General features: G+C 37.8%; 3 protein-coding genes across 7 annotated transcripts; 2 read left to right on the top strand and 1 right to left on the bottom strand.

Moving 5' to 3' along the window:
• The first annotated feature begins 21 nt into the window (after positions 1-21).
• On the top strand, positions 22-851 carry LOC123005547 (40S ribosomal protein S19-like). 2 transcript variants are annotated; one of them, XM_044399341.1, is made up of 3 exons: positions 22-85; positions 307-380; positions 429-851. In XM_044399341.1, exons 2-3 carry the CDS (start codon positions 310-312, stop codon positions 823-825), a joined length of 468 nt encoding a protein of 155 aa, XP_044255276.1. In that variant the 5' UTR covers positions 22-85; positions 307-309; the 3' UTR covers positions 826-851. The 2 variants fall into 2 exon arrangements, with proteins under 2 accessions (XP_044255276.1, XP_044255277.1); XM_044399342.1 differs by having other exon boundaries at positions 52-131.
• A 4-nt stretch (positions 852-855) lies between these two features.
• On the bottom strand, positions 856-4,702 carry LOC123006013 (centrosomal protein of 164 kDa). Its single transcript, XM_044400142.1, has 5 exons — positions 4,434-4,702; positions 4,204-4,315; positions 2,499-4,157; positions 1,548-2,452; positions 856-1,492 (listed from the first exon to the last, which is right to left on the bottom strand). Exons 1-5 carry the CDS (start codon positions 4,486-4,488, stop codon positions 1,218-1,220), a joined length of 3,006 nt encoding a protein of 1,001 aa, XP_044256077.1. The 5' UTR covers positions 4,489-4,702; the 3' UTR covers positions 856-1,217.
• Positions 4,703-4,896: 194 nt separating this feature from the next.
• On the top strand, positions 4,897-26,988 carry LOC123004900 (protein PALS1). 4 transcript variants are annotated; one of them, XM_044398416.1, is made up of 13 exons: positions 4,897-5,238; positions 5,292-5,377; positions 5,429-5,538; positions 7,558-7,615; positions 11,385-11,524; positions 14,334-14,770; positions 20,395-20,620; positions 20,671-20,778; positions 20,842-21,027; positions 23,715-23,925; positions 24,231-25,445; positions 25,500-25,813; positions 25,875-26,988. In XM_044398416.1, exons 2-13 carry the CDS (start codon positions 5,311-5,313, stop codon positions 26,055-26,057), a joined length of 3,255 nt encoding a protein of 1,084 aa, XP_044254351.1. In that variant the 5' UTR covers positions 4,897-5,238; positions 5,292-5,310; the 3' UTR covers positions 26,058-26,988. The 4 variants fall into 4 exon arrangements, with proteins under 4 accessions (XP_044254351.1, XP_044254352.1, XP_044254353.1 ...); XM_044398417.1 differs by lacking the exons at positions 4,897-5,238; positions 5,292-5,377 and having other exon boundaries at positions 23,721-23,925; XM_044398418.1 differs by lacking the exons at positions 4,897-5,238; positions 5,292-5,377; positions 20,671-20,778.
• The last annotated feature ends 31 nt before the right edge of the window (positions 26,989-27,019 follow it).

The raw sequence follows: 27,019 nt of genomic DNA, 5'->3' as shown, positions 1-27,019 counted from the left end.
TTCGCACGTTTATTTACTGTTCTCAATGCAACCAACATAAAACAAAAAAATCCCTTTTCAGCCATCTTGAAACGAAAGTGGACAGGTGTGTAATTTAATAATTAAATTTAGTTATTTTTATGAAATAAGAGGTAATTAAAACATATTTAGTCACATTATAAACGTTGTTTCATCTTATTTATGTGTTTTTTGTGTCTAAATTTGCGTAAATAGGTTTTTTATTTACCGTCTCTGAAACGGCATGGTTTGACTTATTGTGGTCACTTTTTGTCCGTTTTACTCCAGTTTTGGTGTTTTTTTTTACAGAAAATGCCGTCTGTGACGCTTAAGGACGTCGACCAGCACAAGTTCGTGAAGGCTTTTGCCCAATTTCTCAAAAAGTGAGTCTTACACCTAACCTCACTTCGTACCAACTTTAAATTTTCCAGAACTGGCAAACTTCGTGTTCCGGAATGGGTCGACTTGGTTAAAACCTCCCGTGCCAAGGAGTTGGCCCCCTACGACCCTGACTGGTACTACACCCGGTGCGCCGCCGTTGTTAGACACATCTACATGAGGTCCCCCATTGGTGTAGGCTCTGTGACCAAAATTTTCGGTACCCGTAAACGCAACGGAACCAAACCGTCACACTTTTGCCGCTCTGCCGGGAGCATAGCGCGTAAAGTCCTTCAAAGTTTGGAGGGCCTCAAACTCATTGAGAAGACACCAACAGGGGGTCGAGAATTGACTCAGCAAGGACGACGCGACTTGGACCGGATTGCAGCCCAGGTGAAAGCTAAAGAGCGTAAAGCGTTAAAGTCTGCTGCTGCTGTTATTGCGCTATAAATGAATAAATAAGGTTTTTTAAGAGATTTATTTTGATTCTTTTATTCCTTAAACATTGATTATTTACATGTGCTGGATACAATGACTAGACTTTAAACCTTTCCTAACAGTCGGAGATTGATTGGCACTATTTGTTCGTGTTCTTTCTTAGGTACAATGGACTTGTAAATGAATAAGGCAAGAATTTTGGAGATTGATAATTGAAATGAGGCTATCACATCGCGATTTCCCGTCAGTCCGTTACAAGGCGTATAAAATTTTTAATAGATGAAGCGTCTAGAGAGAAACATGCATTTTTTAGAGGCCTGAAACAATTTTTTACTATCCTAACAAATGGCCTTCCGGGCCGATAAAATCTAAAAACCTCAACATAATTTGTACTGTTGTACATTTCAAAGCGTTGCTTGTGGCGTACTGCCCTCCATATTACCATCAACCCCGGCTTGTCTCAACCAATGTCTTAGATTCCTCGTTCTCTCGACTAGAGTAGTGGTGGCCCCCTGATTCGCGTGAGTCACCACCGTGCTTTGAGCGTTGGCTAGAGCCACATGTTGGCGGTAGTTGTGCAAGCGGTCGGCCAACGTGGGGATGGACGGCGGTGCTGGAACGGTCGCAGCCCCTGCTAACAGCGGCCAACCTAAGTCAGGGTAGACTAGGGGTGGTATTACTGCGAAAGGGTTAATTTTGGTCAGAGCCGATTGGGGGGAGGGGTCGCGACTTACCCGAAATTCCGCCTTGTTGTTGCTGCTTCCTCAAAACATCCCAGATTTCCCGAATTTCCGAATTCAAGTTCTCCAAACTTTGGATTATCTCAGAAGACTCTTGGAGGTGCTCCCCGTGGATGAAACCCTTCCCGGGGTTGGGATCAGCGGTGGCGAATTCAGTCGAGCTTATCCCGGAACTGGCACTATGTGAGGAAATGTCGCTCAGGGTTGCGTCCTCTTGACGGTTTTCTGCCGTCATCGTGGCCCTTTGCAACGACTGTTCCAAGTGTCTCAACCTGATAACCTTCTCCCCTAAAAGACTCCTCGTGCGGTGAAGAGACACCTCCATATCAGTTAACTCTTTCTCCTCCTGACACAACTGCTGCAACGTATGTCTCGCCATTGACCCGTGTTTCAACTTCAACTCTTTCTGTCTCTGCTGGAAGAGCGATTTCTGATTCCTCAAACTCTCTTTGGCCCGCTTGATTGAATCCCGCTCCAAGTGTATCCTATGTCGAAAAAACTCCAATTCGGAACTCCCCTCAAATTTTTGACCGTCGGAAAATGGATACCTCAAATGATAAGTGTCGCTCTGCGGATTTTGAGGGAACTGGTCCTCCAAATCCTCCAATTTCTGCAGCTGCCGCCTCAAATTCTCAACAGGGGAGCAGGACCGTTGGTTGCGACGCGATTTCGACCCTGTATTGATTCTCGAAGTTGAGGAGCTTTTCAATCGGGAGAAGATTTTTTTCCGGCTACGGCCCGGATTGGTGGAATCACTGGAATCATAATCTTTTTTATTTTCACTTTTGTCGCTAATCGAAGTGTCTAAGTCTTGGATAATGAGTTGGCGGGTTGCTCTATGTTCGGGTTTTTTCGCCTCGGATCGTGGGGGTTTACGTAATGGTGAATTCAGCGGAGTCCTGGAATGATAATGTCAAAATTTGATAATAAGAGACAAACACCGACCTGTCTTTGTTGTTGGAGTGGCTGCGTTCCGTTTCCGACCCCGTGGTTGTTGTCGCTCCGCTTTGTTCCTTCCTTTTGTTCCTCTTCTCGATTGACATTTTAACATCGGTTTTCAGTCTCAAATACTTATCTTTCAAACAGCGGTACTTATCTTCTAGCAGTCGTTTCTCACACCGGATTTTCTCATACTTGTCATCTTTCTTATCTTCTACTTTACTAGTCTTTAGTTCCTCAATCACAGCCTTATGGTCCCGTCTCAAAGCATCCTCTTCAGCCTTGAACCCCTTCTTCAACTCCTCAATAATAATAGAGTGGTTTTGTTTCAACTGATCAACATTCGAATTGTGCGTCAATATCATCTCATCACGATTTTTCTCCATTCTTTCGGCTAATTCCTTTTCAATTTCGACCAACTTCTCCTCGTAGTACCTCTCCAACTCTTCTTTCTTCGCTTCAAACTTCTCTTTCATCTGTTTTTGCTCCTCCTCAAACTCCAACTCAAACTTCTTTCTCGCTTCCTCCAGTAACTTCTCAAACTTGATCCTCTCCTCGTTTAGTGCCCCTTTATTTCGATTCTCCATCTCAATTCGCAAATTCTCCAACTCGGATTTGATCCTGTCCTCATGGTCACTTTTCGCATTTATCAAAATGCGTTCGAGCTCCTCCTTTTGCGACTCTTGTAAGTCATCTCGGAACTTCACCAATTCGTCGTTTTTCTCCTCCCAAATGTTCTGTTTCAATTGGGCGATTTTCTTCTCTGCCTTTTCTTCAAGTTTCTTCGTCAAAACTTTGGTATGAACAGGAGGTTCATCTGAACCGTTGCTCTTCAAAGAGTCATCCTCCGAATCCGAGCCTTTACTGATTGTCAATTTCGGTTTAATAAAGTCAGTCGGGTTGGGTTTAATCAGTTTCTTCTCGGTTTCCGGGACCAGACTTACGGTAAACCGGGATTTGGGCTTACCCGGAGTCACCTTAACGTTGATAATATCATTCCCTACATCATCATCACTTGAAGTTGATTTATCAGAAAAGGTGAAACCAACATCCGTGTTGGTGTCAAGGTTAAATCGCACACTTTTCTTATCGTCATCGTCTTTCTCCGATTTGTCTAAGGAAATCTTGTCGAAATCCATACTTCGGGACACTTCCAACGAATTGCGTTCCCGGAGGATGCTCCGGGGTTGGTTTTGCGCATCCGGGGAGTCACTCTTCGCAGGACTCAACTCAGCGCCTTTCTTAGTATTACATTTCAAAAACATCGATCCTCCGCCACTGATCTTCAATTCGGGTTTATCCAACACTCGCGGATGTTTCTCAAAATTGATTTTCTCGTCGAAACTGTTGAAAACGTTAAGGCTGATCTTCCGAGAGGAGAGTAAATGCTCCTCGGAGCGTTGTTTGAGGAGTTTCGACTCGTGTTTGGGACTGGTTTTGAGTGGCGATAGTTTGAGTTTGGTGAGTTTTGGAGGTTCCTCAAAACTTGGTATTTCATCCCGGGCGTAGGTCGCATCCTCGGTGGGTTCACCGATACTCAAAGATTGGCTTTCGGCGCGGACTTTTCTCACCAAACCCCGGTAAACGTCGTCGAGGGGGTGCTCCCATTGGGTTTTTCCGGTGCTATTGTTATAGTAGTAGTACGATTTTGACTTGTCGTCATAACTGGAAATTGGAGTTAGAAAAAGAGTGAGGTGGTTTTGGGGATTACCAGGGTTTCCAGCCGGGGGGCAAAGCCTTCATGAGGCCCTCCGCCGCAAGTGGGAGCAATTGAGGCTCGGAGTCCGGGTCGATCCCAATTTTAGCGGCATAGTCCCGGATTTCTGCCCAGTGATGAAAAATAAATAAAAAAAAATTATCACTTTTTAGACAAATAAAGAGAGGGTTTGCAAGCTTGAAACTATTTAAAGTGTGTAAAAGGGCTCCGGATTGGGGACTCACCTTCAGCTGAGGGGTGGCTCGTCTCATCGAAGACTTCTTCGCAAACAATAGACATTATCGAAGGCTTCGCATAATAATCGCTTGTCGGAACAGACAGCTGATATTAGGACATTGACAGGTGCGGGGAGTGGGTAATGAGGGTAAAAATAAACAAATGGTGGTTGAGCACCGCCATCTGTTCGGCAAAGCCTGAACTGAGGGTTGTGGAATTGCCGGAGCGTGACTCCGGGACTCCGGGCTCTTGCCCCGCGGGCAAGGGTGATTTTCGAAATGAGGATGGTGAAAAATTGGGTTTTTTTATGGGGTAGGTCGAGTTTGGGGTTGGTTTCCGGTGATCCGGTTCGAGTCCGGGTTGCGGCAGGGGCGGGGGAGGGAGCGCATAGCTGGAAGCTGGAAGGACCTTATTGATCTCGAAGTGTTCCTCTCCTCAGAGGGATCACACCCGTGGTGTTCGTTCCATATACCCGGTCATGACTCTGGTCGCACGTTCGCAAATCCGGGCTTTTTTCCTCACATAACGTTTATGATACCATGTAGTGATAAAATGGCAACATCCAGTGACGGTAAATCGTTGATAAATGCGATGGGACTGAGAAAACGATTCAAATGGTGGAAATATTACGTGCACTTGGACTACCTAAAACAAATTCGATACGTTTCCAGTACCTGAGATTCGAAAATTTCGTTTTTATTTTTCGTATTTTCGATTTATTTTCACGTTTTAGTTTGTTTTTCGACCAGTAACGCACAATGTTAGACGTATCGTTTCGTTTGTGATATGAAAATTCTTCATTAGGTTTACGACGTAGGTGAGTCGATTTTTGCCGGACTTGTCTCCGGAATTTCGGTACTTTTCAGACGATTCGCCATCTAAATCATGGTGGATTTAGGAGGCTATGTGATCATTCTGGCCGAAACCAAGGATAAGAAAATCAAACTCTATGGTAGTGGTATGGCGGCCGCCAAAACCAACCACCAATTCTCATCTTTTTCAGGTTCACCTGCAGATAACGATAACTTGGAAGTGGGAGATGAGATTTTGGAAGTGAATGGAAAAACGCTTGAAGACGCTTGCCACGCTGAAGTCATCAGTCATATTCACCAGGTCAGGATTTATTAAAATCATTTATTTAAGGTTTTTAGCTCGCCTGACCTGAATTTTTGAGCTTGTTACGAAGTTTTGACATGTTGACCTAGTTTTTGTAAAGCTTATAGAAAATAGTGACAAGCGTTTAAGAAAAAAATACAAAGTTGTTCGCAGTTGGTGAATATTAGATTTTGAATTATTTTTTTTTTACTTCCGATACAAAACTGTTTAAAACTATTACAAGTTTATCATTTATTTTTTTAAAAGAAACTTTTATTTTATTAAGGCGTTGATGAAAATAATATTGAAAAAAATCTTTTCCTCATTTGAGGATCCTGAAAAAATGAGAGTAAATATCCTTATTTCATTATTGATAATGAAATTTTATTACTTACTATATTCTTTCTGCTAGCAAACTTAGGTACTTACTTTATTATATTTAATTAAAAAAATATAATCTTAATCTTAAAAGGCTTAAAATTAAGAAATAATAAAAATACATAATACTAAACTGACCCTATTTTATAAATTACGGAGATTAAAAAACTTCTATTAAAAAATAAAAAGTTACAGATTTTTCATTTCTAAAGAGAATGCTTATTAAATTTGGAATTCTTTTTTAAAATTTTGAATATTCAAATGTCAGTAGATTTAGAAATAATTTTTCTACTAGACGCAAATAAATTTAAAGGAGTTTTGAGTTCGAAATTCTAGATTTATAAATCGAAATCTGAATTTGATAAAGGGTTTGAGGAATGGCAAGTGCAAAAGTTTCAAGTCGAAAACAGAATTTTGTGTTTCATTCGACATTTTGGCCGAAAGTTTTACCTAGTTTAAAAGGAGTCAAATGCATAGTTTGTAAATTTTTAATTAAAATATCGAAATTTTGAGTTCTAAAGTCGGATTTTAAAAGTTTGAATTTACAGGAAATGTAAACTGAAATTCCGAAGTTACACAGCAAAGTTTGGATTTTTATTTGAATACTTGAAATTTGAAGTTTGTTACTTAATTGATATTTTGAGTTTTGAATTCAAAATTCTGAGGCGAAAATATTATTTTTTAAAACATTTTGTTTTCATGAAAAACTCCTATTTTTACAGACTAATAAACGAAGTGTTAATTAAATATAATTACAAATAATATTTTTCTCATTGTGAGAGACTGGAAAAATGAAAAACTTTAATTATTGTTAAAAATTTTATTATTTTATTACATACATATTTTTTTTTCTACTAGTGAACGTATATTTTATTCTTCGCATTTTTTATGTTAAATCTATTAAAAAAAGAACATTTTTTGAAATTGAGTTTTGTTTTGTCTTTTTTAATAAATTAAATACACAACTTTGACAAAAGAGTTAAAATCAAAAAAATTATAATAATAAATTGACTCGATTTTTAAATTACGGAGATTGAAAAAAGTTCTATTTTTTGTAGTGTTGTGAAAAAATAGAAGTTACAGACTTTTAATTTCTAAAAGTGGAATGATTATTCATAATTTCTAATTCTTTTTTTAATTTTTAATTCTTAGATACATGTATTGTTTTATAGAAATACTCTACCAGACGCAAATAAATATTTTTGAATTTAAAGGAGTTCTGGGTTCGAAATTTCAGAGTCGAAATTTGAATTTTGAATTTGAAAAAGAATTTAAGGATTGGCAAATCCAAAACTTTTAAATTGAAAACACAATTCCTAGTTATATCAGCCGAAAGTTTAGGAGTTAAATGTAAAATTTGAAGTTTGAAAATTTTGAATTAAAAAGTGGAAATTTTGAGTTTCTAGAAGTTCGAATTTACAAAGACTGGTTTTTAAAACTGAATTTTTGAAATTACAACGCGGAGTTTGAACATTTGAGAATTGAAGTTCGTTAGTTGAAAATTTTTTGAATTCAAAATTCTGAGGTTCTGTGTTTATAAGCGAAAAGATTGTTTTATTCAAAATTTTCAGTTTTGAAGAGTTTCAGACTGAAAATTTGGGTCTTTACACTTTTTGTCTTTTTGGTCAATATCTTTGTCCTTACTGTTGATTTTTGCAGTGCATCCGATCGCGCACAATATGCCTCCGCGTGAAGCGTCGCAGCGGCGCCCGTCTGGGTGAGTACCACTGGTCCAACCCATCCATCCCATGTCCATTTTCCTCTCCATTACGTAACAGTACCCATACTAAAGCGTTAATTCCATGACTCGTTTGTATTCGTCGGCTTTCGGCCACCACACAGGTAAAGGTGGATTACCTGCACGCTCTCCATCAGTGTCCGCGATCCGCGACCCGGAGGTGTTCGAGTGAGTGCAGTGTGAAATCGCCCCCAACTAGACTCTTATTGGAACGGTTGAGTTGAGGTACGCAGAAATCGATCACTGTGACTCATCAACGCGCACAATGGGCCCCGGATCGGGCGAGTATCGCGGCCCGGATATTAAAATGCCATCATCGCGGATTATGCAATGTCGAAACAATCGATATGTTGTTGTTGTTTCGATGGCTTGGACGTTTTTCGAGACGCGCGAGAGTCAAGGCTAACCGGAATATCGACACTTTTCGCTCCGGTACTGTTACAACAGCCGATTTCGGATCGCCATTTTTAAAACAACCGGAATGCTATTTACTATTTACCCACGGGATGGAAAACACTAACAATCCGCACATTCCTCGGTAAACGCACCGCTCCCGCACACATGGTGACTCAAAATTACACACCAAACAGTAGATAGTAAAATATACAAAAACTTTGCTAATAAAAGCCACAAATAACGTTAAACATAGTTACAATTCAGCATAGAGCTTCTTTGTTTCCTCTACTCACAGCAAAAAACATGTAAAATAACTTTTACAACAGAAATAAATAGGGCCAAAGTGCTAAAAAAAAACATAATTGTGAAAATTCTATATACATTTTTTCCATGTTCCTGATATCTTAACTTACTTATTGGCATTTTTCTCTGAGGCGCGAGTTCTGAAACACTTGTGTACACTGAATTACACAGAGTATTCTAGAGATAATAGACAAAAAACATTAACCCTAGCTAGCTGAAGATGTAACACTTATGTAGCACTGAAACCCATTTTTTTCTGGGAAACCCTGTATAATGTATTTGCATTTGTGAATGGGCTTTACTGATAATGCGAGCCTTCTCGTAAAATCTGTTATCGGAAACCTGTTCCAATACGTAGTCATTTAATTTGTTTAACATTACACGCTTCAAAACATAAACAATTACTTTGTTAACCAATTCGAATTTTTTTCATACCTGAAAAAGTCAAAAAATTAAATTAAACTTTGGTGTCAGATATTAAAATTTCTGTTTTATTGACCAAATTATTTATTTAGGATTTCAGTTTCCACCCACATTTACCAAAATTAAAATGCAAAAAACTCGATCAATAACCCAAATTATTCACTGGTTCATCTCTAGAATTACACCATTGGAGCATGACACGTGAACAATAGCCCCAAACGATTAGCCCAATTAGGGTCATTATTCGTGAATGGTTTTAGAAATCTGTAAATTTTCACTACATGATGGAACCGTAATTAACTCTAACTGTCATTTAAGACAACCAGCAATTATTTCCGCTGAAATGACCACACGGGAACATCATTGGAACATTTTAGAAATCTACAGAGTGACTCAAAAATGTAGTCACTTTCCTTGGTTCACTTGAAAACTTTCTGGTGTGTTTGGAGTAGATAGTAAAATGTTACTTCTGGACCAGGGCATTTGGCGTCTTAAAAATCAAGGCAGAATCCTACAAATTTAACTGTTTTCCCAAAAGTCAACAACCGAGAAAGGCCTAAAACCCTTCAAAAAGCATTAATTTTATGCACCCCAAAAGTACCCAAATATCTGTAGACCACCAAAAATTGGGCACACGAAAAAACAGAAATTTTAATATCTGACACCAAAGTTTAATTTAATTTTTTGACTTTTTCAGGTATGAAAGAAATTCGAATTGGTTAACAAAGTAATTGTTTATGTTTTGAAGCGTGTAATGTTAAACAAATTAAATTACTACGTATTGGAACAGGTTTCCGATAAGAGATTTTACGAGAAAGCAATGCATTATCAGTGAAGCACATTCAAAAATGCAAATACATTATACAGGGTTTCCCAATGGGTTTGAGTGCTACATAAGTGTTCAGCTAGCTAGGGTTAATGTTTTTTGTCTATTATCTTTGGAATACTCTGTGTAATTAAGTGTACACAAGTGTTTCAAAACTCGTGCCTCAGAGAAAAATGCCAATAAGTAAGTTAAGATATCAGGAACAAGGAAAAATGTTTAAAAAATGTATATAGAATTTTCAAAATTATGGGGTTTTAATTTAGCACTTTGGCCCTATTTATTTCTGTTGGAAAGGTTATTTTACATGTTTTTTGCTGTGAGTAGAGGAAACAAAGAAGCTCTATGCTGAATTGTAACTATGTTTAACGTTATTTGTGGCTTTTATAAGCAAAGTTTTTGTACCTCTAGTGAATAATTATGAAAAAACGTATACAAGATCATGAGTAAAAATGTTATCTAAATATTTTTTGGCAGTTTGTGTTGCTTGTTGCCAGAAAATGAAAAATTAGATTTGACCTTGACTGCTCATATCAATTTGAAACGACTTTTACCATTTCTAACAAGACAATAGAAAGTAGGAACAAATCGTAACTAATAGTTCAACCATGTATTGGTTTATTTCCCGAACCATATAACGTGCAGAAAAGATTATGTAACTATACCTATACATACTGAAACATGTTATTTTTAAACTGTATGAAAAGGAAACGTAACAGAGATATAAAATATTCAAATAATTATGTAAAGATGTGGAGGAAATAAAGAATGACTGATTTATTTTAGACACACTTGAAAACAATATCTTCTTCGTAATAATTTTTGTTATTCTAAGTACAGGGTGATTCAGCTAAGATGACAACTTATACAAGTGCCATCCCGCATGTATTTTCATGAGTTGTTACTTGCACAAATCGGCAAATGCAATTATAAAGTCACGTTTATTCTTTGAACTTCGTGGGAAATTAGTCACCAAGGTGAAACATTACTTTGAACTCCTACACACTTTTGGTGTTATTTGGTATTTTGAAACAGCGTATTTCAATGATCCGTTGATAATTTTTATACCAATAAAGTGCAATAATTACTTGATAAATGTCCATTTTCTTGCGTAAAATCAAACGACATTCACTGATCCATTAAATGTGCCAAGTGCAGTGATCAAGAGTGGTCCGAAATCGGTTCTCTGCGTCCCCCACGATTCCACCCTCGAAGAGCACAATTTAGCGGAAGTGAAACTCTTTCAGAGTATTAGAATGCATCGTTAGCACCTTCCCATTGGCCGCCATTGTGCCATTCATTATTCGGCATGTGATCAACCTAGTTGGAAAAAATCCATTGAGCAATTTCAGTGTAAAAATGCAAACAATCCGAATGAAAGTCCAAACGTTGAACGATTAGAATTTCACACAAGGAGTAATTAACTGTTGCTGTGCGCATTTCAAACGCGAAAGTGATCCATGAATGTCAATGGGGCCGGAGACATGGACCAATTTGCGCCCTTTTAATCTCATGCAAATCGTTGGTGAATTTCGTCGTTGCACAACAGAGGCGAGACCGGTACAGTTAGAGAGCCGGTCACCGAACTCGTGGTGCCCCCTTCGGCCCAACTGGGTTACGGGGGGCACCCACAGCGACACACATCCCATGAGTCACTATTTTTACCAAAACAAACAAGCGAATTTAACTCAAAATTGGCAAAAATAGTCGTCAATGCGGTCCTGGAGCGCGGGTTGCATACCCTCCGGGCGTTTCCGCGGTTGTTTGAGTTTCAGTCGGAAAATGTGTTTCTGTTTGTTGCAGCGGTCGATTTAGACTTGTGTGCAGGCAACGTTCAAGATGCCTTCGTCATCGCCGTGGAGCAGCAGGCCCAAGAACGCCTGGAGCGGCTCACAGCGCTCAAGCGCGTCAAGCCCGTCGACATGACCAAACTGTCGCAACAGGTAATTTTGGGGCCACATGTGGAAGTGGACACGATTTATGTGTGGTTTGGCGCCACTTGAGACAAATTGACTGACAGGGGTGCAATATGGGCTAATTGCATTTTAGGAATGAGCGCTTGAATGGCCATTTTTCTTGGGTTGGGTGACGTGAAAACTGTACTGTGTTTGATTAAATTTAAAACGCATTCAGAATCCTTAAAAATTGGTTTTGATGTGACTTTTCCATTCAATTTTTTAGAAAAAAAATATGTTTAAGGAAAGCAGTTGGAAATTATTAAAATTCGTCACAACCTTAAAAATAAATTGACTGTTATTTGTCAATTAACACCAAATGCAGTCTCTCTGTTAGGACTCTTTCTTGTTCAAACCCTACCTCTATACTTGTCGTTTCTTGTTGTTTTATCTCAAGACCACAACGATTTTTTTAAGAAAACATTACGTTCTTCTCTCAAAAAACCAGGGGATAAAGAGAAGAAAATTGCACTTCTTCATAATTTTTTTAAATAGTGCAAAACCATTGTGATTTTATAAATTATTACAGTCAATTATTCTATTTATGTAAGTACACTTGCTAAAAGGGTTGGCCAATTTAAGGAAATTTGACACTTTTACAATTTTTTGGCTCTCGTGTTCGAGAATTTAATTTGTTACGAGGAGAATCTCAGGATGATTGAATAAATACAAATTTAGGTAATAATTAATTAATTAATTACCAGTTATTGAAGTTTTATCAAAAAATTATTTCTTGCAACTGGCCTTCCAATTATTTTTGAGACACTCTGAGACACTCAGTGTATTGTGAAGCATTTAAATTTTGTATTGATTTTCCTACTTTTGCACATTTTTTTTTCATTGAGTTTTTTTGGTCCATTTTTCTCTCCACAAGCAACATAAGCGATTTTTTGTTCAGTTTTTGTGACAGCATCCATTTTTTGCTCAATTTGCTGTCTTAAAATGGTATATTATGTTATTTGGAGTAAAAGTGATAGTTTACATAGCGAAGCTGAACGTTTATTTTGCCGAACATAGTGAGGCAAATAATTCAGTTAAGCCACATCATAAACTCACTTTTACTTCGAATAACACGAGGGGCCATTAACGCTAGAATTGGTTGTACAAATTTTTGGAATTCAATCGGAATTGCTTGAGAGTATTTGGAATTTTTCTGGAATTGCATACTGGATTTTTTTTAGAATTATCCACAGTAACATACCCAGCTTGAAAATATTTATTAATGGCTGAATTTCAAAAATAAGTACTTGTAATTTCTTTTCAAAATTACATTGAATTTCTTATTACAACTATCAGAATTAATTTGTATTTACAGGAATTATTTAGGAAATACGAACATTTAAGTTGGAATTACAGGAATTAATCTAAAAACAATGGAATGACTATGGATTATTGGAATTACTTAAATTTTTTTGGAATTACTGGAATTTCGGTGGAATTATTTTGGAATTGGAATTAGTTGTACACATTTTTTTCAAGTTAGTGGCTCGTATAACATGTACTATTTTATCAGATCGAGAGTAAAGAACCACACCATAATTATCAAATAAATGAACACAATAATCAGGACGGTTTGCAAGTAATAAAATCATAATAACGCTTATAAACAAACGTCACGCGTCAGTGTTGAAATTTTTGAAAGTATTTATTAATTTAACTAGTGTAGTTAGTAGTGCAAAATGTTGAATGCTGATCTACAATTTACCTCTCCAAAAATTGCTGAAGCAGCGAAAGAGGCAAGAAAGAAACAACATTGGTAAATGTCAATAACGTCATGGTAAAATTAAAAACGCCTAAGTGCAAAAATAGACTTTTTATTCTATGGTTATTAACGAACTTGTTTGGGTGCGTTAACATCTTTTCATAGTACGTTAAACAGTCTAGTGTATTTTATGTTTTTAATTTTGGTGATAATGCCGTTGGAAGTAAATTGCTTTTAATATTCTTACCAATTTTCCGAATTTCCGGTGGCATATATGAAAAAATTCATTTCCAGACTACACACAATAACAAATTTTAGATAGAGTTGAATTTTCTAATTTCTTCAGGAATAACAATGCTACGTGTCACCAACTGACGCAGAATTCCATAATTTTTTTCTTAAAAACAGCATAAAAAGCAAAAAAAATAATATAGAAGACTCGACTATTCAAGCAATCGTCTGTTCATCAACTCTCCGCTACGTGGCTCTTTTCGAAATTTCAAACTCTAATACTTCAACTTTTGCAACTAATATTTCAAGATACAATTTTTTAATATTCGAGTGATGAACGTTTTATACATTTTTTCGATTTACTAGGAGTGAAAAAACGTCATTTGGATCGAATTTTCACTGAATTTTTAAAAAAATTTGGTCATTTGTCAACACCCAGAATGATCACTACGTTCACAAAAATATCAAAATTTAATTTACGAAATCTTACGGCACAACAAGTTAAATTTCACACGAAAGCCATAATTTTGAAAATGTTGTTAATTAGAGTGCTTGAGTGTAATCCGACCCTGGAAAAAGTGGTAATCTGTTTAATGTCAAAATGGGCTTTTATCTTGAACGTGAAGAAGTTGTTGATGTACACATGTGGGTAAAATTGGTAAAAGCACGTAAAGGAACAGTTACTTGTCCCTAAAAGATAAGGGACCGTTGAGTGGTCTTAAGTCTGATTATGTGTAGATAAAAAAATCCAGTGGCGTTCCACTGAATTCAATCTGCGTATCATTTTCCCGATTTACATAAAAGCGTCCAGTCACATGCCTATATCAATTTCACGATAACATGTTCTGTTTTCCATCATTGCAGTTGAACCAGCAGACCACTTCGAGCGAAGAACTGAACGGCTTCATCAACAACACGCCCATCTACGTAACGTCTTTAACAGCCACCGAAAATATAAACAACAACCCCACCGGAAGCAGCAAGTCGGAAAGCGGCGGCGGCGGTGGCAGCGTCCTCTCCAACACCATTTCGGTGGTGGCGACGAAGGAAGTGGCCCCCAAATCGTTGCCCAACGGCCACGACACCGCCGACTACATCGTGAACAAGGTGGCCAACGATGTGCGCGCCGAGGTGAAGGACGCCCCCAGTCTGGAAGTGCCCCATTTGGGGGACCGCAGATCGTCCTCGCCCTTCCAGAATGGGCGCACGGAGCTGCTGATCGGCGCCGAAGACAATAAGTTCAAAACCACGGCCATCGTCGAGAGCAATAACAACAAGTTGGGAGTCGACGCCGAGAGCAGGTAGGCGGCGGGGCCGGGGGCGGGATTTGCATACAATGAATGCTCAAGACGGGACATGTGACACCCTATTTGCTTTACGGATAGGTTACAAGGGGCGGGGCGGCGGGAGACGGGTCCAGACAGGTGTGGTCAGAAGCTGAGGAATGTGACATACAGGCGACGAAAATTCGGTTTATGAGAGAAGGAAAGTCACACGAGATTTGATTATGAAACCCCAAGCCGCACTTTTCGAGTTGATTAATAAATCAAATAAACGAGGCGGAACAATGAAGATACCGTATGATCAAAATAATTTCAGTAGAGTGCCAGTTTCCGGCTTGGCGTGTTTGATAAATGTCATTCTTGACGTTTGCTGGCTTTATAGCTTAGCCCTATTCCGATATAAATCAAAATGAACTCACAAAGAATACACACAGGGTATTTAAAATGATGAATTTTGGGAAAAAATATTGTTACTTTGTTTCCGCATCAAGAAACAAAAAAAATATGTAAAGAAATTGTCATTGACTAAAAAAAATAAAGGTTTGGTGTATTTTTTTTTTAATAATAAAACAAATATTATTCATTATCAGACAAAAATTAGAAATTTTTATTAAATACTTGAAAACATCGATCAACCGGGATCAACTAATTTTTTATAGTTTTTAGATACCTATAACTTATTTCTACGTAAATACATGATGATTTAATGTTATAAATTTTCAATTTTTAAAAACAATGTAGTGGACACTTTTTTAAAATTAATTTTACTATCTGGAAGATTTGTTAAAGCGAAACTGAGATTAAAAACAAATATTTGTTGTTTTTTAAATTAAATCTATTTTAACAAAATACTAAGGATACAAAGCGGGTTTGAATATACAGGGTGCGCCAGAACTCGCGCCCCAGAGAAAATTTTCAAGTAAGGTAAGATACCAGGAACATGAAAAAAATGTTTAAAAAATTCTGTCAAATAATTTTGACATTTATTTTTTGACATTTGACATTTTTTTATATCTATTTAATGATACTGATGATCTTGTATATGTTTTTTTACAATTGTTTAGTAAAGGGACAAAAATTTTTCCAATAAAAGCCACAAATAACATTGAACAGAGTTACAATTTAAGATACATCTTCCTTCTTTCCTCTTTTAATAGCCTATAGCAAAAAAACTTGTAAAATTATTTTTCCAACAGAAATAAATAGAGTCAAAATCCAAACTTTAAACCCTCATAACTTTATAGATAAAAATTTTTAAATCTTTTTTCCATGTTCCTGGTATCTTACCTTATATGGTATTTTTCTCTGGGGCGCGAGTCCTGGCGCACCCTGTATACACGGTGATTCAAAAGAGTCAGAAATACGGCTTATCTGGTAAAAAATAAAAACATGAATGTTTAAAGGGGCAACGCTAAAGAGCCATGATGACAATATGGTCGTAGGAAAATATTATATACGAAACTAGATCATAACGCACAATTACATATGCGCGAAAATTGGCAATATCGTACGACCTGTGCGATTTGTTTTCGCGCTGTGTGTTAGAAATCTAACGCACAATTCACACTCAAATGTTTTGTATTTTTTCATTTAACGTTTTTTTTTTGTATCCATTATAAAAAATAAATCGTTATGAAAAAAAAAATATGTTCCTAAGAAAAAATGATTTATGGTCGTAGGAAAAATAGTGTACAAAACTTGCAGGAAAGTGTCTAACGCACTCGCGGTATTGCCTGCACTCGGCTAACGCCTCGTGCGCAACTTTCCCGCTTGTGCGTTATTTATCACTTTCCGTGCTCGTTATGTAATATACTATTATGTCGGCGATTGAAATTTTTATTTATTTTTGCTGAAACTATTAAAAAACGTGCCCTCTAGAGAAGTTTTTTGTTTGTTTTGTCTCTATTTGATTTGTTTTTTTTAAGTAAAAGAGGAAAATGCCATATAAGGTAACATACCACGAACATGGAAAAGATGTTTAAAAAATTTTGTCTATAAAAATTTCGAAGTTATGAGGGTTTAAGTTTTTCACTTTAACTCTATTTCTGTTGGAAAAATAATTCTCCAAGTTTTTTTGCTTTAGGCTATTAAAAGAGGAAACAAGGAAGCTGTATCCTAAATTGTAACTCTGTTATGTTATTTGTGGCTTTTATTGGCAAAATTTTTGTATTTTTACTAAATAATTGTAAAAAAAACACTTACAGGATCACTTACCTTACCTTACTTGAAAATTTTCTCTGGTGCGCGAGTTCTGGCGCACCCTGCATAAGGCGCCTATCTTCTCTGCAACTTTTAAAACAATTAAGGTGTTTGTCAGAATATCAGTTTTTTTGTGTAATGTTTTACACAGTATTAGACTAACTTCCCTAATTTCCGTTGTTGGCACGGAACCAACATAAAAATGGGCTAAACTATCTGTTATTTTTCTCTTAATTCCTAGAACAGGAGTATCAGAAAAAATTTCAAAAATATCAAATAATTTCTCAATAATAAAAGTGACTTAGTCAAGACTTGTAGGTTCTCGCGTGGGATCCTTTGTTCAAATCTTAATTCTTAACCCATTGTTCCATATTTTCGAGTCAGTCATCTCTGCATAATCCCATTCGTCTCATTTTTTCAATCGGAAGTTCATCGTTCGAAGATCTAATTAATTACTCCCTCCGTGGCCAATCACGATTTTCACGCTCTCTTCACTGGAGGAATTTCCCGAATCGGGGCCTAAAAATGTCCATGACTTCTCCAAGGCCACTTCACCAAGTAGTCTTTTCGGATGACGAACGCGTGGAGAATTCATAATCGCGTACCGCAGCGCTCCGTCTCGGTCCCTCTTCTTACCGTCGGAAGTCGTTGCGCACCTTCCGGAGCAAATCGTGGGAAATGCTAAATTTTCCCCGACTCGCAGGAATGCCCTTGCTACTTGTTTGGTCGATCGGAAGCAAATATCGAGTGAAACGCCCGTTAAAGTAGCACTTTTTCGCCACACAGCGGACAAAACTGCTTTCCGTGTACCTGCCCAGCACACCCACTTGTTTTCCAGTCAGTCTTGCGAAGAAGTCGGTGCTAGTGGTTTTGGTGATGGAAGTATTTTTGTGAATCCGGGATGAGGATACTCAAGTTTTACTGGTGAGGCCGGATTTTTCCGGAATATTGCACTCTCCCTGATTTAATTGAGGCGCTAATTTGCGGAATCCGGACGAAAGTCGACGCGGAACAATGAGATTAAGACGAGTTTCTAGTTAAAAGTAAAAGTGGACAAGAGGTGCTTTCGAATTTTTGCGATTTTTGCGAATTTTGCCGTCAAGGATAGCAATTAGTATTCGCATCATTCGTGTCAGGAAGCACTGGACCAAAACAGAAAAAATTCTGAAGGTCGATGTAATCACTGAATCAAATTACTCGAAATGTGATAAAGCTTCGTCAAAATATCGAAATGGACGTTCTTGGAATGTCTATTGTGTACACTCAGGTGGCTACCTGAAGAACAGGTAGTCTCAGCGTCACGTATTTACCTTCTATACGGGGTTTGAAATGAAATAAGGGACAGATTTTAGCCCTCCACCCACACTCACATATTCCCAAAATTAAAAAAAAGTAGGACTGTGTTCGATGATTACAACTCCACTTACTTGTATGCAATTACCCCGTACTAATTAATTTAATTGAATACCATTTACATCATGGAACACCAATGGTTGGTTTGACGTAATTGAATATTATGTTTTCACGATTTTTTTTCTACAGTGGCTAAAATATTACACAACAAATGTCAACAACATGATGGAATATCAAATACGAAGTGTCTGGGTGACTGTCTCATTCATCTTTTTTTTCTTTTTATTTAATTTGTTTTGAGTAAAGAAATGTAAAGTATAATTTTCTTCCCGCATTAGCTTCAACTTTTATTTGCCGTTAATGGCTGCGTGCAACGGGACTTTGGAAATATAAATAAAAGTAATTTGCAACAATTTTAATAAAAACACTAGTCAGAAAAAAGTTATTTTATTATTGTTTTATAATGTGGCTGCACTGTTTCTCACAGTAGGTGCATTTTTGCCTTATTTTAAGAGTGGTGTGCGGTTTGATGCATTTTCCCAATGCTTTTTACAAATATAAAACAAGTAATTGTGTGATTTCAAGTAAAAAAACAATTAATATTTATCTATTGGCAACACCGATTTATTGGTATTATCGTATCAACAAGAAATTACTCCCCGGGATTTAGGGATATTCTTGATTAGGTAAATTTGATTAGGTTGTTTTTTGTTCACAAATCTGTAATCCCACTTTGTTATATCAGATTTTGAATTTGACGTCAACTTAAAAATAAAAATCACAGTCATTTAGAGTAAATTTTTACATAAAGTCGTGAAAACAATAATTGACACACTGAATTTTGAAAATTGTTAAATTTCAGTTTTAAAAGTTGTTAAGAAAATAGTAAGTATAGAATAAAAAGTTGGTACAGTGATGGACAGTGAATTTCGTCCACTCAATTTCTGCGAATTCACAAAAATTCACTGTAGTTTGTGCTTTATTGTCATGATAACTAACATTCAAATACGTATTGTCAAATTTAATCAAATTCGAACATGCCAGCAGTAAGTGGGTTTAATAAAATAAAAATTGTCTCTCTGGTACAAAAGGGTATGTCTCAAAGACGTGTCTCTATACTTCTGGGCATACCAAAGACTACCATTTCAAAGGACAAAGGTAAAAAGTAGCAAGAAGCATCAAGCATTCTGTCAACATGACAAACATTAATCAAAATTCTGAAACAAGGTTAGGAAAACCTAAAGACTAATTTACACTTTTAGTCTGTCATAGAAATTGGGTGGACGAAATTCACTGTCCATCACTGTACATACAAAAAGTAAATACAGAGTGACTGTCAATTAACTGTGATTTTTGTCGGCATATTGGCAACAAATTTGAAATCTTAATTTGGCAACACTGACTGTTAAATTCAAATCACAGTAGTTTTATAGTTAATTGTCATTCGTTTCTGATATCACAGACTAGAAAGATTACCAATAATTCAGTGTTGTCAATAGATTTTTTGTCACAGCACTTGGTATTTATTAAAGAGATAAAATTTAAAAAAAGGTAATTTATTAATGGACCCTGTGATGTTCCTTCAAGTGATGGTTAGATGGCTCATTAGAAATAATTTATTTTTCAAGAAACTTTTTGTTTTTCACCAGATGTCAGTTACCGTTGGTAATTTTTATATTACTAAAATTAGGAAATGCCATCTTGACAATAATAAAGAACATTTTTTAATGTTTCGAAACCCCATTCTCGATTAAAATGTTTCCAAAATTCACAATCTGACAAAACTTTGAAATTCAATAATTGATAATTGACATTTTAAATTTCATAAGCACCTATAATCTAAATTAATTAATTATTTATGATTTACTGTTTTTTTAGTGTTTTATTTTTTTGTCAAGATTACAAATTGAACCGTGATTATAGTTACAAATAATTGAAAATCCCAACATCGAATTCCTGGAAATGAGAATTGTAATTCTCTACCATACCCTTAAAATAGCTTGCATTGTTATTAAAGTCCATTATTCTATCTGTTGACAAGCTCTTTGACGTCAGTGGTGATATTTTTCTTATTGTGAATTTACTTCTAGGCCACGGCGACGCTCTGGCTCGAGCATCGTGGTGCTGGACGGCGACTTGGACCCGGTGAAGAAGCCTCCGGACGAGCTTCTCGACGACAACCTGGACTTCAACATGGTGATGATGCTCTCCGGCGACACCGGCCCCCACCGGGAGATGGCTGTGGACGTGCCCGACACGTTCATCGCGCGGAACAAGACACCCCCGCGCTACCCTCCGCCGAAGCCCATCCTGCAGGTAAGCCCCCCGCTGCACTTTCACGTCCAAATTGCACACGTGCTATCTAGGTGGGCCACTTCGAGGAGCGCGCCGTCGACGTGAACCAGGAGCGCGCCATCGACGTCCCGGATAACTTCATCGAGCGAGAAAAGGCGCCCCCCAAGTTCCCTGCGAAGGTAAACCACCACGCACTGGGAAAAAATGTCGCGAAACGGGGCTGAAAGGGGGCTTTGTTGCAGAGTGGGGTCAACGGGACGCCCGGCGCCAAGCCGGTGCCGCCCCCGAGGGATCATCTCAAGTTGGAGAAGGACGGGAGGATTGTGAATAAGGCGCCGCCACCGCAACTGCCCGCCACTCCGGCTCCTACCACCCCAGCTCAGGCTGAGCCCACCAGGGAGCAGCTGGACAGCATTAAGAAATATCAGGTATGAAGGAATGTGCCACGCTGCGATTTTGTTTGCTAATTGTGCTGACGAAATGCAAACACGATTATTGCAAAAATATTATCCAATCAAACAAATACATACATAAACATGGTACATAATATAGATTGGAGATAACAGCTGCATTTGTCGGTATAATAAAAAAATGGTTATTGAAAACGTATCAAAGTTATAAGATATACGTTGGAACCGATTATACGAATGTAGTTAAAGTTACGTGAAATATAACATTGTAAAGTCAGTTAAAAATTAAAATGAAAACGGTATAGTTAAAATTTTTGTATACTATTTCTGTATTCTTGTTCTTAAAATCGAATACCAAAAAATATTTACTATTTAAAACAGAAAAGAAGAATGTTATTAGTGCATATAATTACAATACTCGCGTTTTGCTCGTTTTTTAAACTTAATTTTTAATTTTTTTTGATCACTTTTGTAGTTTTTTTCTTGAAATATAGGAAAAACTAATTTTTGTGACCTATTTCACCTCCAAAAACGTAGTTGCGATATTGCCATTTTTCAGACAGAAAGGTCACGAGGTATACGCTAAGAATAAAGTTAGTTTCAAAACTTACGAAACGATAATTTATTTCGTTATAGTTAATATTTTTGGATAGTATTCTGCATTTATTTTCTTAAAATCGAATAACAAAAAGTATTTACAACTGTAAACATTTTTTCCATAAACATACATCTGGATGTAAAAATACGTGAAAATATTAGAAAAGAAGTTATTAGTCCATATGATTACAACACTCGCGTTTTGTCCGTTTTCTGAACCTTATTTTTAATTTTTTTGATCATTCTTTTGTAATTATTTTCTGAAATATCTGAAAAACAAATTTTGGGACCTATTTCACCTCCAAAAACGTAGTGGCGAATGTTGCGATGCTGCCATTTTGCGGACAGAAAGTTCACGAGGTATACGTTGAGAATAAAAATTGTAAAAAACTTACCGAAACGATAATTTATTTCGGTTCTTTCTTTAATTTTTATCAAATAAACAGTAAAATGCATTCTAAATAAATATACAGAGCGCGCAAAAAGTTGAATACCAATTCAATTAAATGTGTTAGAGAAATCCTGACGTATATTTGATGTGGCAACGTTGCCGCCTAATGGCATTGCAATTGATCAACAGTAGAAATTAATTATTCTTGTCCCCTGTAACAGTTTCCAAAGGAATAAACATTGTCACTATAATGACAGCTAAAATTACAAGACAGTGTTACATTGCAGACGGTAATTTTTTGCTGAATAATAGTGTTTTTTTTTTTAATTCAAACACTGGTAGGTACTGAAAGTAAATGCAAATACAATTACACATTTAGCGATTATTTAAAGTATTTTGCGAAAAACTTGAGAAAATAATTACGTGAACTGAAGAACTTAACAAAATAAGTTTGCAGCTTCAGATTTTGTAAAATAAGACCTCAAGAATTTTTTTAACATTTTTTTTTTGTAATCTGCATATGCTTTTCAACAATGTACCACTGAGTTGGTGCGCCACTTTTTTGAGCGCCTTGTATACAGGTGTTTTAGAACGTGCGGCCCAGAGAAAAATATCAAGTAAGATAAGAAAAAATGTTAAAAAAATGCTGTCAAAAAATTTGACATTTATTTTTGATATTTGACTTTTTACGTCTAGTGTTACCGATGATTTTTTATTTTATTTGCATTTTTATTTTTTAAAGTTTCTTAGAGGAAGTTGTTTAGTTTATTTAGTCAATTTCAACAGTTGATAAAATATTCTTGACACAAAAATATCGCAAATAAGTCAAATCATTTTGTCATTGAGATTTTTAATATTTGAAAAAGTTTTCTACTCTAGAATTATTTTCATGGCCAATACGCCAATGTGTTTTATTTTATAAATTACTCAATTATTACACAATCACAAATCGAAGAGTTATTTGCAATTAAAAATCAACTTTAGCATAAATAAGCAATTGTTATTCTTATTCGTAGTGTTTTCCTTGGGCGAAAAAACGTTTTTTGCATTATTAAGAGTTTTGTTGCAGTCATTAAAAGTAACAAAATTGAAACAGGGTGAAAAAAAAGAATCGTCTACTTGGATATAATTGATTATGACACTTTGTATTTTGCATTGTTGCCACAATTCCGATGAAAAATGCCCGTTTTCCTACACGCTACTTCATAAACGAGGTCAAAAGTCGTAAAAAAAGTCCCGATTGAGTTTGTCCGCAAAGGTCCCGCATTCCAGGCATGAATCACGTCACATTTTCGAAACCAGTCGGCGTCCCCCCGAGCAATATACGGGGTGTGTCCACTATAGTGAATCTCCATTCACGTGACCATGTCCCTCGTACGCCACTCATTATTTATTATTATTCGTCATTATCTATATTTACTTCCATGCATGTGATACGTAGAGGGGAGCTCTACCTGTACGAAATAAGTGACTTAACAAACTAAACTCGCTCTCTTTCCCACACATACACTCGCCGTTATCTCTCTCTTTTCAATCGATTACTTAGCACAGGTGTGTGTGTATTGTGCGTATTTAAAGTTTGTTTTTTTACGTGGCCGGTCGAAAAAATGTTGTGTGTAAACGGGAGGCCGGCCAGTTTAAACAACAACAACAACAACAACAACAAGGTTGGGGGTGGTGGAGGAGTCATCGTTGATTATGGCGTGTTTTTGTTTAGGAGCAGATTCGCAAAAGGAAAGAGGAGGAAGACCGGATCGCAGCTCAGAATGATTTTCTTAAAAGGTCGCTGAGGGGATCGAGAAAACTCCAAGCGTTGGAGAGTCGGCCACAGGGGACCGTCAACGATGCCTTCGCCGTCGATGAGACTCAAGACTCCTCCAGGTCCACCACGCCGACGCTCGAAAAGGAAGTGGTGCACACGGTTTACGGTGAGTTGAAAAACACAATCAGTGACGCGCACACTTCCGCCGGAAACACTCCGGAATTTTATCGACGAGGAGCATTCCAAGATGCAAAATGCCATTTCAATAACGAACAATTTTTTTTTTAATCAAAATATCAAAGTAGTCTCTGACTTTAAAACTAAGTTGGCAACATTAATTATTAAATTCAAACGTCACATTTTTATACTCAATTGTCATTCGCTTGCGAGGGGCGGCTACTGGCGTGTTGATAACTTAATTTCAAAGTCAGAGGATCCTTTGATCGGAAAAGTAAATAGTGTTTTTCGTAGGATATGGGGATCTGGTGGCGTCGGTGCAGCGTCTCCAGCTACAGTTGAAGAAGGCGGGCGCTGGGGGCGGTTTGGGGGGCCTGGAGGGGCGCGTGGCCGCCGTCCAGTCGCTCCTATTGTCGCCCCAATTCGGTCGCGCTTTGGCGGTGCACAATAAAGTCCAAACAGTGCGTTCCCGTACTACGCCTCGGCCGGCCCCCATCGCCCAAACTGCCCTCAGAGACTGCTTAGATGCCTTAGGGAACTCGCAAAGTGCTTATGCCGTGGAATTGGCCAGCCTTCTTACAGGGTACGAATTGGAGGCCCTTATGGTGGCCCACGATGGCGTGGCATCTACATTACCCCCCGATTCGACTTCGCCGGGGGCTCCACCCGTTGAACCGCCACCAGCCCTTCCCGAACGCTTCCACGAAGAAAACATTAAAATAATCAAAATCGAGAAAAGTACGGAGCCGTTGGGGGCGACAGTGCGCAACGAGGGCGACGCTGTTGTCATCGGACGGGTGGTGCGAGGGGGCGCGGCCGATAAAAGCGGACTCCTCCACGAAGGGGATGAGATTCTGGAGGTGAATGGGATTGAGATGCGCGGGAAGAGTGTGAATGCCGTTTGTGATATTCTCCAAGGGATGGAAGGGACGTTGACGTTTTTGATTGTGCCGGCGTCACAGGCGAGGTCGCACTCGGGGAGGGATTCGGTCCTCCACGTCAGGGCGCACTTCGATTACGACCCGGAGGAGGACATGTACATCCCGTGTCGAGAATTGGGGATTAGTTTTCAGAAAGGCGATGTCCTCCACGTGATCAGTCAGGACGACCCCAACTGGTGGCAGGCGTATCGGGAGGGTGAGGAGGACCAGACTTTGGCCGGGTTGGTGCCTTCGCAGTCGTTCCAACACTACAGGGAGAGTATGAGACTGGCGGCTGAAGAGCGAATGGCGAGACCGCAGAGGAAGTCGTCCACGTTGCTGTGCGGCAAGACGGCCAAACGGAAGAAGAAAAAAGGGGCCTATGCCGAAGGGGGCTATCCGATTTACGCCAATGCGGTTGACGAACACGATCCGGAGGAAATCCTCACGTATGAAGAAGTCTCCTTGTATTACCCCCGAGCGAATAACAAACGACCGATCGTTCTTATCGGGCCCCCCAATATTGGGAGACACGAACTGAGGCAGAGACTCATGGAGGATTCGGAACGCTTCGCAGCTGCCATTCCACGTAACTCATCAAAGTTTAAAAATCTAACGCTTTTGTTATTTTGACAAATTCTAGATACTTCTCGAGCACGAAAAGAAAACGAAGTCGATGGACAAGATTACCATTTTATAACACGAGCTCAATTCGAGGCTGATATTTTATCACGGAAATTTGTTGAACATGGAGAGTATGAGAAGGCCTACTATGGGACTTCTCTCGATGCGATTCGATCGGTTGTCAACTCTGGGAAAATATGTGTCTTAAACCTACATCCTCAAAGTTTGAAAATACTAAGAACGTCGGATTTAAAACCTTATGTGGTGTTTGTGGCGCCCCCTAGTCTGGAAAAGCTGAGGCAGAAGAAGATACGGAACGGAGAGGCGTACAAGGTAGGAACCATTTCGTTTTTTTTTTTCATTAATTTTTTACATTGGTGTTGTGTCTTTGCAGGAGGAGGAGTTGAAGGACATAATCGAGAAAGCCCGCGAGATGGAGGACAAATACGGCCACTTTTTCGACATGATAATAATAAATAACGACACGGAACGGGCCTACCACCAGTTGCTGAGCGAGATAAACAGCCTGGAAAGGGAGCCACAGTGGGTGCCCGCAGCTTGGGTCAAAGCACTTTAGGAATTAAAAAAACAATGACCGAAGCTTGAGGTTTGTCGACTGAATAATCAATTTACTCCTGAAAGGTTGTGAACGATTGAAGAAGGTGCTAGTCCTTAATAAATTGAAATTTAAGGGGGCGCGATTGCGTCCGATTATCGTCTTTCTAATCCCCTTTTTAAGACTTATTAAACATCACGATTGTGCTGTGATCCAATGCTGCAAAAATTTAAACGGTGTTTCACGGATTTGGTAGTATTAAGAGACGGCAATAATGACTGTAAATAAATAAAAAGAGAAAAAATTTACAAAAAAATAATAGGACCGTTTAAAATCGTGTTTTAATTGTTTATAGCTATGTACTTAGCAAATCGAGTGTATTGTAAATAAGAGTTATACATATTTGTCTTAGATTATTCGACTTGAATCGCTCAGAGATTTTAATTGGTGTTAGTTAAAAAAACATTTTTCGAGTCTATTCAAAAAAAGAAGGAAAAATCGTTCATTTTTCCATTTTACGGTAATGTTTTTCTTTAACCTAAGTAGATTTAGTATCATAACGATGTGATTATGTGTACTTAATTTTATTTATCTAATATTTTATATAAAACAAACTAAATTTTAAAGATAGTCAGTAGGTGCAATTTTCTTCTTTGCTCCCATTTTCTTTAATAAAATGACCCAAAAACCCAGCTAAATATTTCTCCATATTATATGTAATTATAGATCTGAAGTCATCTTATGTTTATTTATTTTGTTATTGTTTAATTGTAAATAAGAAATATCAAATGTATATAAAATCAGACCCTATGGTGTCTGTAGAAATGTCGTGTATATTAAAAAAGTACTTATCGTTAGAAACGTGACTTCGGGGTTCCTTTTATTATTAAATATTTTATTATGCATAAATCATTGTTTTAGAATTGCAGAAATAAACATTTCTCACTATTAACACGCTTTTTTACCAACCTCGCACACTTATT

Source organism: Tribolium madens, unplaced genomic scaffold, assembly GCF_015345945.1.
Source record: "Tribolium madens isolate multiple individuals breed KSU strain unplaced genomic scaffold, Tmad_KSU_1.1 Scaffold_20;HRSCAF=117;Tcas5.2_LG4, whole genome shotgun sequence".
NCBI lineage: Eukaryota > Metazoa > Arthropoda > Insecta > Coleoptera > Tenebrionidae > Tribolium > Tribolium madens.
Note: the sequence above shows the minus strand (reverse complement) of the source record. Positions and strands in the feature narration are given on the sequence as shown.

Bases quoted from the DNA above. Each gene is read 5' to 3' on its own strand.
- LOC123005547 (XM_044399341.1), top strand. From the start codon at position 310: ATGCCGTCTGTGACGCTTAAGGACGTCGACCAGCACAAGTTCGTGAAG. The intron at 381-428 runs GTGAGTCTTACA...TAAATTTTCCAG, and splicing joins TTTGCCCAATTTCTCAAAAA to AACTGGCAAACTTCGTGTTC.
- LOC123006013 (XM_044400142.1), bottom strand. From the start codon at position 4,488: ATGTCTATTGTTTGCGAAGAAGTCTTCGATGAGACGAGCCACCCCTCA. The intron at 4,158-4,203 runs GTAATCCCCAAA...TCCAATTTCCAG, and splicing joins CCCCCCGGCTGGAAACCCTG to TTATGACGACAAGTCAAAAT. The intron at 1,493-1,547 runs GTAAGTCGCGAC...ACCCTTTCGCAG, and splicing joins ACAACAAGGCGGAATTTCGG to TAATACCACCCCTAGTCTAC.
- LOC123004900 (XM_044398416.1), top strand. From the start codon at position 5,311: ATGGTGGATTTAGGAGGCTATGTGATCATTCTGGCCGAAACCAAGGAT. The intron at 20,621-20,670 runs GTAAGCCCCCCG...CGTGCTATCTAG, and splicing joins CGCCGAAGCCCATCCTGCAG to GTGGGCCACTTCGAGGAGCG. The intron at 25,814-25,874 runs GTAGGAACCATT...GTGTCTTTGCAG, and splicing joins GGAACGGAGAGGCGTACAAG to GAGGAGGAGTTGAAGGACAT.